The 12,550-nt window shown below is 45.3% G+C and overlaps 1 protein-coding gene across 4 annotated transcripts in view; it reads right to left on the bottom strand.

Annotated features, from left to right (window-relative positions):
* ARHGEF12 (Rho guanine nucleotide exchange factor 12) overlaps positions 1 to 12,550 on the bottom strand; it is an 81,636-nt gene that overhangs the window by 18,711 nt on the left and 50,375 nt on the right. For all 4 annotated transcript variants that reach the window (XM_030964815.1, XM_030964813.1, XM_030964814.1 and 1 more), the window contains 15 exons: positions 12,387 to 12,506; positions 11,184 to 11,318; positions 9,911 to 9,982; positions 9,182 to 9,274; positions 7,679 to 7,789; positions 6,790 to 6,888; positions 6,124 to 6,166; positions 5,897 to 6,002; positions 4,774 to 4,911; positions 3,969 to 4,001; positions 2,906 to 3,020; positions 2,109 to 2,214; positions 1,295 to 1,507; positions 777 to 906; positions 429 to 464 (listed from right to left, as the gene is read on the bottom strand). In XM_030964815.1, coding sequence (XP_030820675.1) covers positions 429 to 464; positions 777 to 906; positions 1,295 to 1,507; positions 2,109 to 2,214; positions 2,906 to 3,020; positions 3,969 to 4,001; positions 4,774 to 4,911; positions 5,897 to 6,002; positions 6,124 to 6,166; positions 6,790 to 6,888; positions 7,679 to 7,789; positions 9,182 to 9,274; positions 9,911 to 9,982; positions 11,184 to 11,318; positions 12,387 to 12,506 — 1,550 coding nt within the window. The remainder of the gene's footprint in view (positions 1 to 428; positions 465 to 776; positions 907 to 1,294; positions 1,508 to 2,108; positions 2,215 to 2,905; positions 3,021 to 3,968; positions 4,002 to 4,773; positions 4,912 to 5,896; positions 6,003 to 6,123; positions 6,167 to 6,789; positions 6,889 to 7,678; positions 7,790 to 9,181; positions 9,275 to 9,910; positions 9,983 to 11,183; positions 11,319 to 12,386; positions 12,507 to 12,550) is intronic.

Below are 12,550 nucleotides of genomic sequence, written 5' to 3'. Positions count from 1 at the left end.
CAGTGTTTTCATAACCCTCCTTTTAATGACACAGATGAAATCATTTGCAGTCAGATATCGAGGCAGTGAAAAGGGCAGGTTACAGTTTCTTGCCTGAGTCTATCTGCAGGTACAGAACCAAGAGCAACACAGGTTGAAAAGGAAAATAGGGATCTCTCTACTCCCTAACCCAACTGCCATCCATTTAAATCAGTGGATACAGCAATCATTCCACTTCACTCACAGATCAAAGGGGTATTTTTGCATATGACTCGCTCCACCTGCCCTACAAATGGCTGCCAGTGTCTGATTTCGTGTGTTCTTAAAGAAAAGAGATCATGCAGACAACTGTGCTGCCTCAGAACAAAGAGCACTGCTGCATTCTGCTTCATAACCACTTGAAATCCAAACAAATTCAGTCAAGTTCAAACATCTCTAAGCACACTCACTTGCGAAAAGGCTTCGGTGTTCCCATGTCAACCATCCTGCAAGGAAGGAAAGGAATCATTAGGGAGCTTGTGCCTGAACTCCTCCCTGCTCAGAACAACTTCAGAATGGAGGTCTGAGCTCCAAGGCAGAGCATTCTGTCCCCTCTCCTGACAGTTTTCTATCACAGCAGAGACAAAACCCAAAGTTTCCTAATTCCACCAACAATATTTAACACAAACAATGTCACTGTCATTTTATGCACTAAATTTCAGCAGTCACTGACAAAGCTCACTCTACAATGATCTTTTCCAACCCATTCCAAGCTTTCCTGATTCTCTCCCAAGGCTCCCTCAAGCACCCAGAGTTACCTCTCAGCCTCTCCCTCCTCCTCCTGCAGGTTTTCCAGAGGAGATGGGAACTCAAAGGTGTTGTTGGGGGTGCGGGGGGTGCCATCCATGGACTCACTGGCAGGTGGGGCTTCCCCAGGCTGCTTCACACCTGGACACAGGAGAAATGTGAAAGGTGAGGAACCAAGTTAGAGGACACAAGAGAACCTCCCAGCTTCTCCAGAGCCTCTTGATTCCAGCTTCAGAGCTGGAGGAACTCGATTCCCAGGGCGGTAAGAACAAGTCTCAGTGACAAAAGCTTCAGGTGGCACCTGCTGGGTTTTTCCTGTTGGTTGATCCAATGCCACAGTGGCAGAACCCACTAACAACCCCTGCTGCTCGTGGCAACATTCCCTAATTGAGGAAAAGCTGATTAAGGTGAGGAAGAGCAGCTCCAATGACATCAAAGCATTGCCTAATTAGCCCAGCTCGTTGCATCAGCGCTCTGCACATCCTGTTCACAGCACACAACCTTCCAACCACTCTTCATTCCACCCTACCTGTGTCACTGTCCTTGCTGCCCTCTGGAGAGGCAAAGGGCCCCATTGCCAGGGGGGACATGGGGTTGGCAGGGGGGTAGGGGGCATCTGTGCCATCGCTGGAGGAGCCACTCTGGCGCGTCTTGCTGGACTCAGGGGGCTCTGGGCTCACAGAAGAGGCTGTGGGTGAGTGCTTGGGGTGCCTGGGCTTCTGCATCTCCATGGCCCTGCCAACTGGACAGAGAGAATCATCACCCTGCTGAAAGCACCCCTGCAGCGCTGAGAGAAACAGCATTGCAGGGCCAAAGAGGTTCGTGCGTTTTGAAGTTGGGTTTTAACAAGAAGAAGTTTAAAATCACTCAATCCTACTGAAAACCATTCAGTCCTGCTGAAAATCATTCAATTTTACTGAAAATCACCTGATCTTACTGAAAATCACTCAATCCTACTGAAAATCACTCAGTCCTGATGAAAATCACTCAGTCCTGCTGAAAATCACTCAATCCTACTGAAAAATCACTCAATCCTACTGAAAATCACTCAATCCTACTGAAAATCACTCAATCCTACCCGAAAATGCCTCAATCCCACCCGAAAATGCCTCAATCCCACCCCAAAATGCCTCAATCCCACCCCAAAATTCAATCCCACAGCCCCTCAGGGTGAGACAGGGCTGGAAGGGAATTGAGAGAAGCGGGGTCCAAATTGTGAGGACCGGGATTGGGTGAGGCACGATGGGTGGAATGAGGTTTAGGGGGGGTTATGGGGGTGTTCCTGGCAGGGATTTTTGATTTTCTGTGGCTCTCAGGGCACAGGGGGTCCTGGGCTGACATACTTGCACTGCTGTCGTGTCGGCTCGGTCTCCTTGGGGGACCCAGAATGTTGGGGAAGCCTCTCCTCTTCCCTTTCTCCTCTCCTTCTTTCTCCTTCTTGATGCTTTGCTGCAGAGAAAGAAAATCAAACTCATCACTCACTGCTTCAAATCCAGCTGTTTACTGAGATTTTAATTAGTTCTTTAAGGGAGAGGACAAAAAGCTTCAAAAGGGTTTCACACTGTTTCACCTTTTTGGTTAGTGCAGAACTGCTTGAAACTCTCTTAGTATTTCAAAGGAAGCTGAAATGCTGATGAAAATAAGCAGCTACTGTGACCAGATACACCCCCATGCTGTGGGAGACAAGGGATCACACCCACAGGGATGAAGTTTTGGTGGAAACATTCATTATGTAACTGGAAAAGTGGGGGTGGCAGGGAGAAGAGCTCTCCTGCATCACAAACCAGGAGGGTTTGGGTAAATTTCTCCAGGAAAAACTGAAGTAAACAAGGCAACAGCTTTAATGAGATCCTCCTGTTGTTCAAGGTTGTGTTCTATGAAATATTCCTCACCCAAAGTTTTAATAACAGCCAAAAACAAGGTGAATTCAGGGGAAGAGATAAAGCAAATAATTCCAATTATTTCCAACTCACTCCTCTACCAACAGATGCAGAACCCAATTTCAGCTCTTAGGTTTGCTGTGCAGCTCAGCAATCCCAAATCCTCTTGAAACACAAAAATCACACCCACTTTTACATTTTTTCCTGCAGAACTGGGGTTTGACTTGCACACAAATCCTCTGTGGCCATGGCAGCAGTACCTTGATCTTTGGCAGGAACCCAATCCTGCCCCGCTTCTGCTCCAGGTTCCGAGGCTCCTTCACTTTCACTCCCAGGTGTTTCATGTAGGTGAGGATCACATATTGCATCGTGGAGCTGCCAAACACAGAAAAAAACCAGGGAGCTTTAAAAGGAAAATACTGGGAAAATACATTGAGTCAATACAATTAAGGTCAAGCGCCAAGGTTCTGTTGAGAAGTTCATTTTTATATTAAAGTGATGAAATGAAGGGAAATAAATTCCCACAGATAATGGGAAGGCTCAGCCAACAGCAGAATTTATAATTTTTTAATTTAACATTTGTGGTTTTTTATTATTTATTATTATTATTTCTTATTCTTATTTTTCTTATTATTCTTCTTCTTATTATTATCATTTATTGGTTTATTTAGTTTTTAATTTTTTTTAATTATGGAGTAAATAAAGATGGAATATATGAATAGGAAGGCTCTAGCACAAGGTGCCCAGAGCAGCTGTGGCTGCCCCTGGATCCCTGGAAGTGCCCAAGGCCAGGCTGGAGCACCTGGGATAGTGGAAGTCGTCCCTACCCATGGCTGAGGTTGGAATTAATTAATCTTTAAGGTCCCTCCCAAACCAAATCATTCCATGATAGAAGGCCCAAAAGCCCAGGAGGTGAAAATACAATTTTGAGGATTACACAGGAGGTCCTAAAATTCTACACTAAAACCATATTTGATGTCACATTATAGCTTTGAGTTGTGGTAGAAATAAGCAGCAGTAAAAGGTGACTGCAAAAAGGAGGAAAAGCTGCTCAGATAAAAACTGAACAGGACAAGGCACATACAGAAAATAAATGTTAGAGCAGATGGAGGCAGTTACAACACAAAACAAAAATAAACACAAACTCTGAGGGACGGTAATTTTTAAGATGTGAAGCACAGGCAGCAAACATCAGCAAAGAAGAGGCTGGTGCTCTGAATTGCAATGATTTGTGCCAGGGGGTTCAGGAGTTTGGAGAACAGCCGGGAGAGGGCTGTCGTGTTCCATCTGCACACACAGCCCGAGCTCCCCAGCTCCCATTACCTCTTGTCTTCCTCCAGAGGCTGAGATGTCATCCTAAAAACAAGAAAGGGTTTTAAAATGAAGCTCAAAACTCAATTAACACCCGGTCCCATCCACCCAGAGCATCAGTAGTTGTGTTGAAGTGTCCTTTAGAATGTTCAGCAGTCCCAGCAGGGGGAAAAAAAATAAAATCAGGAATCAAAAGTGAAGGTTCAGCTGTGGAAATTGGATTCAGCCCACATTAAAAAGGAGAAAATGGGTTGTGAAGCTGTTGTTTCTGCAGGAAAAGGGCTCTGATCTAATAATGCACAGGCTGACAATGGCAGCATTGCCTGTAATATTTCACAGCAGCCTCCTGGACAGAAGAGCCTTCCATTCCCTCCTGAGCCTCCCCTTCCCTCCTTAACCTTCCCATCCCTCCTGAGCCTTCCCTTCCTTCCTGAGCTTTCCATTGCATCCTGAGCCTCCTCTTCCCTTCCCTCCTCAGTCTACTCTTCCCCTCCTGAGCCTCCTCATCCCTCCTGAGCCTCCCCTTCCCTCCTGAGCCTTCCATTCCATCCTGAGCCTTCCCTTCCCTTCCCTTCCCTTCCCTTCCCTTCCCTTCCCTTCCCTTCCCTTCCCTTCCCTTCCCTTCCCTTCCCTTCCCTTCCCTTCCCTTCCCTTCCCTTCCCTTCCCTTCCCCGGCTGCCACCACCCCAACAAACACACAGGGACAGCAACTACACCCAGTGACACCAAACCCCACTCCCCAGTTCCTCCATCCCGCTTTTCCCAGCACCTTTAAGGTTATTTTCTTCCCCCCATTGTCCTGTTTGGTGTCACTTACAGGACCTCCTCGATTTTGGCCAGGATCTGCTCTGCACAGCTCCTCTCCTTCTCCACGGCGTTGCGGTCGCGGAGCCGCTCTGCGTCCAGCCTGCTCAGCTCTCCCTCGGCCAGGGTCAGCCCCATGCTCCTCTTCTGCCTGCAAGAGGGCACAGGGAGCATCACCTGCAGCTGGGAATTACTCAGGGTGTGTCACAGAGGGGTTTTGGGGGCGTTTTGTGAGGTTTTTAGGTATGAAGAATTCATCGCTGAGCTTGGCATGGAGCTCTTAGCACTCCACAGGAAAAAGCAAATTCATTATCAACTTCTACTCCATGCCTGTGAGAGCTCACAGAATTACAGAATTAACTCACAGAATCACAGAATGACCAGGTTGGAAGAGACCTTCAAGATCATTGAGTCCAACCCAACAGCTCAACTCAACCCTGGCACCCAGTGCCACATCCAGGCTTTGTTAAACACACCCAGGGATGGGGACTCCACCACCTCCCTGGTCCCTGAGAAGTCCCAAAATTCCCCCAAATTCACAGAATTCCCCGATTTCACAGAATCACTGGGTTGGAAGAGACCTCAAAGATCATCAAATCCAACCCAGCCTCAGCACCTCACCTAAACCCTGGCACCCAGTGCCACATCCAGGCTTTGTTAAACACACCCAGGGATGGGGACTCCACCACCTTGGGCACCTCCATCATCTCCACAGGCAGACCACCCTCTAGGGTAAAGACCCTTTCAGGAAAAAACTTTTTCCTAATATCCAACCTAAATTTCCCTTGGCCCAGCTTGTGCTCTAGGAAGGGGGATTATTCCCTGCCCAAAGGAAAACAGGGACAGGAAAAAAAAATATATAAGCTGATTATAAACACAATCAGGAAGAGAGACTTGTACAACAAAACCTAAGAAAAAATACTCTGACATTTCCTCACACAGCTTCCAGGAATGAAGGATCCAAGCTCTAGGATTGCAACTGATGACTTGATTTAAGGATTGGCCACAGGGTGTATTCCTGGTATGTTCTTATTCAATCCAAGAGGAATTATAGCTCCCTCAGCTTTCCCTGGGCTGGAACACAGACTGAAATCAAATATGAATGAAAAGGAAACTCCACAGAGAGCTTTTGGTACCTGAAATCTTCCAGGTTCCTCTGGACCTCTGGACACACTTTATCCTGCATGGTTTGGATGAACTGGCGGTGCAGCTCTTCAGGGAGGAGCTCTGGCCTCCTCCTGTCTGGGAGGCAGAAAATTCACCAATTATTCCTCTGGGAACGGCCCCCACCTTCAATAAATGACTTCAATAAAGTCATTAATTAATGAATTAACCCACCCTCTGCCCTTCACTCCCACCCTACCTAATTCCAAGGAGATTTCCTCTGGAACTGGGACTTTCAGGTTCTGCAAAAGGAAAGAAAGGATGGGAGAACCCACAGAGAAACCAACACGCCAATAAAACACACAAATCACTCCGAGAAATTCCCTCAAAAGCCAAAATCATCCAATCTGCTGGTTTGAAAAGGGCAGACTCCCATGAATACATTTTCACAGGATTATTTAAGATGAACATGTACATAAAGCTCTGCTGCAGTTTCTTGGAGTTTAATTCATGACAGCAAAGAATTTTCTCAGCTTTCCAACAGAGACATAAAATTTCCCAATCCTTGGAACAGCCACATCAATACCCACAGCAATTATTAACTAAAAAAGCAACACAGAAGAGCCAGAACTCGCTGAATTAAATTATTTCTCCTACCAACAACAAATCCCCTGGGATTTACTTTGTTACCAGGCACCTGAGGCCATTCATTCCCTGGTAACATTTCAACAAAAATACTTCAAATTTTTATTACATTTTTGCATTTTATGGAGTTATTTATTAAACATTACTCTGATTTTGATTTTTAAAACTGTTTCTTTTGAAGGGCTTTAACCCCCTTGGTTTTTCACAGTTCAGGTGAGTGGAGAAAGCTCGAAGTCAACTCGCTGGATGTGTAAAAATGAGGAAAAGAAGAGGAACCTACTGCAGCTCTGTCCAGGAAAAACTGGTAAAACTCCAGGAAAACACGCCGGGTCTCTTTGGAGTTGGTCTGTTTGTACAGGTCTGTGTAAAGGTAGCACAGCTGTGGGGAACAGGAGGGCAAGAAATGAGGTGAAAACCATGAAAACTCCAAATTCCTTTCCAGTGTTTGAAGGAATTCAGCAGCGCTGGGTTGAAACCTTTCCCAGCTCCTCAGGGAGGTGCCCTGGAAATGGGGGAGAGGGAAGGGGCTGGGAGAGGGCAAGGTTTCTCTGTAGACAGCTGATCCCACACCTTGGGGTGGAATGAGAGACTTTCAGGAGATAAATAATTACTTGTAAGCAGCCAAATGTAAAGGAAACTATAATTTTTGTGTTTTTCCCTTTACCTGAGAGGGAAGGGGCTGGGAGAGGAGTACAGAGAGGGCAAAGCTTCCCTGTGGACACCTGATCCCACACCTTGGGGTGGAATGAGAGACTTTCACAAGATAAATAATTCTTTGTAAGCAGCCAAATGTAAAGAAAATTATTATTTTTGTGTTTCTCCCTTTATCTGAAAGGGCAGGGGCTGGAAGAGGAGCACAGAGAGGGCAAAGCTTCCCTGTGGACGCCTGATCCCACACCTTGGGGATGAGATCCTACACCTTGGGATCCTACACCTTGGGAATGAGAGGCTTTCAGGAGATAAATAATTATTTGTAACCAGCCAAACATAAAGGGAACAGTTATTTTTGTGTTTCTCCCTTTATCTGAGGAGATAAATGAGGATTTTTCACCCCCAGGCCCACACAGAGTCTGCATTTCCCTCCTTGCAGGGAGTGCTGCACAAGATCTGGTAAATTCAGGTGAAGATCCCCAAATGTGAGCCGGGGAAACAATTCCAGAGCTTCTCACCAGCGCTGCAGGATCAAACTGGGACACCACGTGGTGCAGGAGCACAGCCAGGTGAGCCGGGCGGGATTTCAGGAGCTCGATGTTCTGGAAGCAGCTGCACTGCCCATTGATCTGCAGGGCACAGGGAATTACATCTGAATTATTCAGGAATAGGAGAAAGGACAGCTAAAATAAAGCAGAGTGAGCGTGTGGTAGCTGTGCTGCTGTGAGAAGAATTCGGGATTTAAGGAAAACTAAAGAACGTGAAATAAATGATAAATAAATAAATTTAAAATTAGTTATAAAATGATACAATTTAATTTTATAATTAAATTAATTGTATATAAATAAATAAATTTAAAATTAGTTATAAAATGATAAAATTTAATTTTATAATTAAATTAATTGTATATAAATAAATTTAAAATTAGTTATAAAATGATAACATTTAATTTTATAATTTAATTAATTGCATAGAAATAAATAAATTTAAAATTAGTTATAAAATGATAAAATTTAATTTTATAATTTAATTCATTGTATATAAATAAATTTAAAATTAGTTATAAAATGATAACATTTAATTTTATAATTTAATTAATTGCATAGAAATAAATAAATTTAAAATTAGTTATAAAATGATAAAATTTAATTTTATAATTTAATTCATTATATATAATTTTAAAAATAATGAATTAAGGTTTGGAGAAGAAAGAAAAATAACAGACTCAAAGATGGATATTCTCATAAATTCCCCAAATATTTCTATTTGGAAAGATCAGCAACAACAGGAATTCCCAAATTCTTATTTCACCATACAAGGAGTACTCAACAGTTTAGGAACAGGGGAGGAGAATTCTGGTTGGTGGAGGGAAAAAAGGCTAAAAGTCATTCCTACCTGCTGGAATTCAGGACATCCCTCTGGCTGTCCTGGAGTGCCAGGACCCCTGCCAGGGAACTCAAGAGACCCTGGCACAGAGCCCCAGACCCCTGTGCCTTTGATTATGATCCATGGAAAAAATGACCAACCTTATATGAGGATCTGCAAGCCACGGAACTCTAAGCAGAATAATAATCAGTTTGTCATGGGGTGAAAAATAGAATTTTGGGGTTACTGGAATGGGGGTTCATGGGGCAAGATGGAGGAATCTGGGCATGTCCAGCCTTTCTTCTTCTTCTTCTTGGCCTCCATCTCCTGCTGTGATGGTGGCAATTTGGGATTGGTTTAGAGTAGAAGCTCACTGTCTAACATAGGTGATGGGTGTTGGGAAGTAACTGTAAATATTGCACATGTAGTTTTTAGTATAAAAAGATAACACAGCCCTGGGACAGGCAGTGCCTCTGTCTGTCCTGCTGAACAGATCTCAGCTGGACAGGAGAAAGAATTTTATAGAAAAGAAACAATAAACAACCTTGAGAATGAGAACTGAAGAGCTCTGACTCCTTCTTTGACTGCTGGGCTGGGAAAAGAGACTTTTAACACATCTTGGGGTCACTGTGAGCAGCAAAAGCCACAAGACTCACCTGCTCCTGCTCAGTGTCAAAATCATCATCCTCTGCTCCAATGATCTGAGTCCCCACTCGGGACAGGGGACTGCCCACGCTGCACTGGGAGTCCTGAAGAGAAGGAGAAATGCAAAACCTTGACATTGTCCCTCACAGGGAAAGCTGGAGATGCTCTGATCATTGTAACTCTTCAAAAACTCCACCTTGGATGCCCCTCCCAGCATCCAAACATTCCCAAACATCCAATCAGGTGCATCAAAAGCAGCTGCAGGCAGGAGCACACCTGGCACGTGCCCAGTGCCATCCCTGCACAGAGGGGAAATGTGGCTTTGGGAGGAGGGCAAGGAGAACCCAGGAGTCATGCCAAGGATGATGATGTGTTCAGACAGCTCTGCCCTTCCTGCTGAGCTCCACCCACAGCCCTGCTGGAAATGGCAGCCCCCAAATGAGTGAATATCCTAAAAAAAAAAAGGGCTGGACTCAAGGATAAAACGTGCAGCTGCTCTCCTTGTTGCAGGCCCAGCTGTTTCACTGCTGATCAGGTATTTGTCACCTCTAAATGGCCCTGCTCTTAAGCTCCATAAACATTTACTCAGCTAATTAACTTTCCCTGCACCACTTTAATTGCATTTTATTTTCTAAAGCAAAGTTCAGGCATGCTCCATTTAGAAAGTGGGGGAAAGCAGCAGGATTTTAATGGGACCTTTAGAGGAGATGCTGTTGTGACATCTGATGTTTTGTACTCACAGTGTCTTGAAGCTCAGCCTTTTCTGGGCTCTCATCTGGATAAATTCTCTCCTTCAGGCCACTGCGAGGGCTCTGGGAAAGAGGGAAGTTCAGTTCTGGTAAGTACCAGCAGATCCAGGGAAGGGAGAACTGCACTGGGCACTTTGGCAGCCACAACAGCCAAAAACTTCTCCTTTCTCACAGGAAAAGGAGGTGTGAAAAACCAGAGGAAAATCTGTGTCCTACATGCACAGTAAAACAAAAAACCCCAAAACTCGAGTGAATGCAGAAGTTTGGGTCAGAAATCTGGTGACAGCAGAGCTGTAAAATCTCCAGCCCTTGGCTTTTTCCTTGCTCTCTCCACCTTTTCTCACAGTTCATCTCTCTTCTCCCATCTGCCAGGAATCCTCTTGCTCAGGAAGCCCAGCAGAGCCTTACTTGCAAAACCCACGTGCTGCTGGCTCATCTTTTTTTGGAAAAACCCAAAGGTTTTTCCAGCCAGGCCACTGCTCAGACTGCTGCTTTCCAGCCTGGCTCTTTCCCATCTGCAAAGCTCTTTCCACTTCCGAAGGTTTCTTCCACCCCTGATCCTTAATTTTCTCAGAGCTGGACGGAAAAGCTGGAATGTTTGGTGTGCCAATCACCTGCACTGATCAAATTCCATCCCCAAAACTGACAGCATGATGATTATTAGGAAGATAATTATGAATTTTGTTGTTGCATTCATTAAACACAAACACTGACTGGGATCTGGTCAGATTTGCAATGTTTCAAAACAGAGCTGTGGGTGCCTCCATCTCACCCACCTCCCTTTCACTTCCAACTGCTGGGACAGATTTGGCTCCCACATCCTTAAGTTAATCAACAAACTTAGGCCAAATCCAAGCAGAGATTCTCAATTCCCCTGCACTAATCAGAGAGTGACTTAATTAAGGATTAGGCACCAAGGGAGAGCACACAGATTGATAACTCATGAGTGAACACACCAGGAGCTTTGGCTGGAGGCAGGAACTGAAGCTGATTTGGTAGAGGGAAGGATCTTTCCCACTCTCAGGCCAAGCTTGCCTGGATCTGAGTCACAGTGCTGCAGTTGGAATATTCCCTTCAAAGATGCTCTAATTGGCAAATGAGTTTAGAGAAACATGCTGGCATCCATCTTTGTCTGGTTACAGGGATTAATGCCAGGACAATCTAATCCTGGATAAAACCCCCAGATTTACTCTCTCCCAGTCTCTAACACCAATCCAATAGAACAGGGAAATTTTTTTCCCTATGAAAATCTTTTCAGACTCACATCAGCAATGTCACTGTTGGGTCTGGAGGGGCTGTCACCACTGAAATCCAGTTTGCTGCCACTGTCCCCACTCTCTGCCTCCCCCTCGCTGATCTGCAGCGACTCTGACACAGACCTGGAGGACAGGACTCCATCCTGCAAAGATGAAAGCAGAATATTTCAAGAGATCATCTTTAAAAATCAACTCCTTCAAAACCCAGGCAGCTCACATTACTCATAAACCCTTAATTTATCTAGAAAAGCCTGCAGTGCTTTTCTAAGAGAAAACAACCACACCAAATTTTCTGCACTGTTAACACAGGGGAAAAGGGAAAAATGACACAGCCTAATTATTTTTTTTTCAAAAGTGAAAACAAAATTGTTTAAAGCTTCCAAGAATGACTTCATGGGTGTATTTTAAGTTGCACTGACAGATAATAAACACATCATTGCTTGCACTTGTTCTTCAAAGCAGGTTTTTCAGAGCTGAGAGCCCAGTGCAAAATGCACTCCACATCCTGATTAAGATGACAGTGCCAACTTCAAATCCCAGCTGCAGAGGGAGCAGCCTGCCTGTCCCAGCAACTGCAGCTTGCCCAGGATGCCTTGTGCAGGCTGAGCTAGAGCAGAGGCTGGGCAGAGTTAAAGAATAAAGCAGGGATTTATTAAAAGCATCTCCTCAATGCATGCACCTTGGGCAGCACAAGAGCCCACCCAGGGCTGCACCCAAGATGAACCCAAATGGTCACAAAATGAACCCAAGCTGAACCCAAATGGTCCCAAAATGAACCCAAGATGAACCCAAATGGTCACAAAATGAACCCAAGGTGACCCAAAATGGTCCCAAAATCCCCGACCGCTCCCGGGGTCTCTCCCTTGGATCAGTTCTGCTCCATTTGCACCTTGCAGTTCATTGTCCCATTCCAGCTTTAGCCCAGGCAGTCCCACCCTGCTTGTTTTTCTCTCTCCAGCCCACGGGGTTTGTGCTCTTGGGCTGAGATTTGGATCATTTGTCCTTGGTGCCCAGCTGGAGCAGGAATTGTTTTGTCTCCCAGCTCTGTGCACAGAGCTCAGCATCTCCTAATGTAAAGCTCAGACCCACACACTGAAGCAGCACAGAATGTGAAAATTATAAAACCTAAAACCTGAGGCATCACCCGAGCACCATGAACCCCCTGGATTGTGCCTGGGAGCACGCCCCAGAGCAGGCTGAGCCCGAGTTACCTGAGTGCAGCCCGTGGCCTTGGAGAGCTGCTCCTGCAGCTGAGGAATGTGTTTCTTTGCCTCCTGGATCTCCTTGAGCAGGCGGGTGGAGGGAGTCCGGCTGTACTCCTCCTGCAGGACCTGCAAAGGAATTGTTTGTCTCTTTTAAATGAACACCTGCACAT

The sequence above is a fragment of the Camarhynchus parvulus genome, chromosome 24 (genome assembly GCF_901933205.1).
Source record: "Camarhynchus parvulus chromosome 24, STF_HiC, whole genome shotgun sequence".
Lineage (NCBI taxonomy): Eukaryota > Metazoa > Chordata > Aves > Passeriformes > Thraupidae > Camarhynchus > Camarhynchus parvulus.
This window is presented reverse-complemented; position numbering and strand designations above follow the sequence as displayed.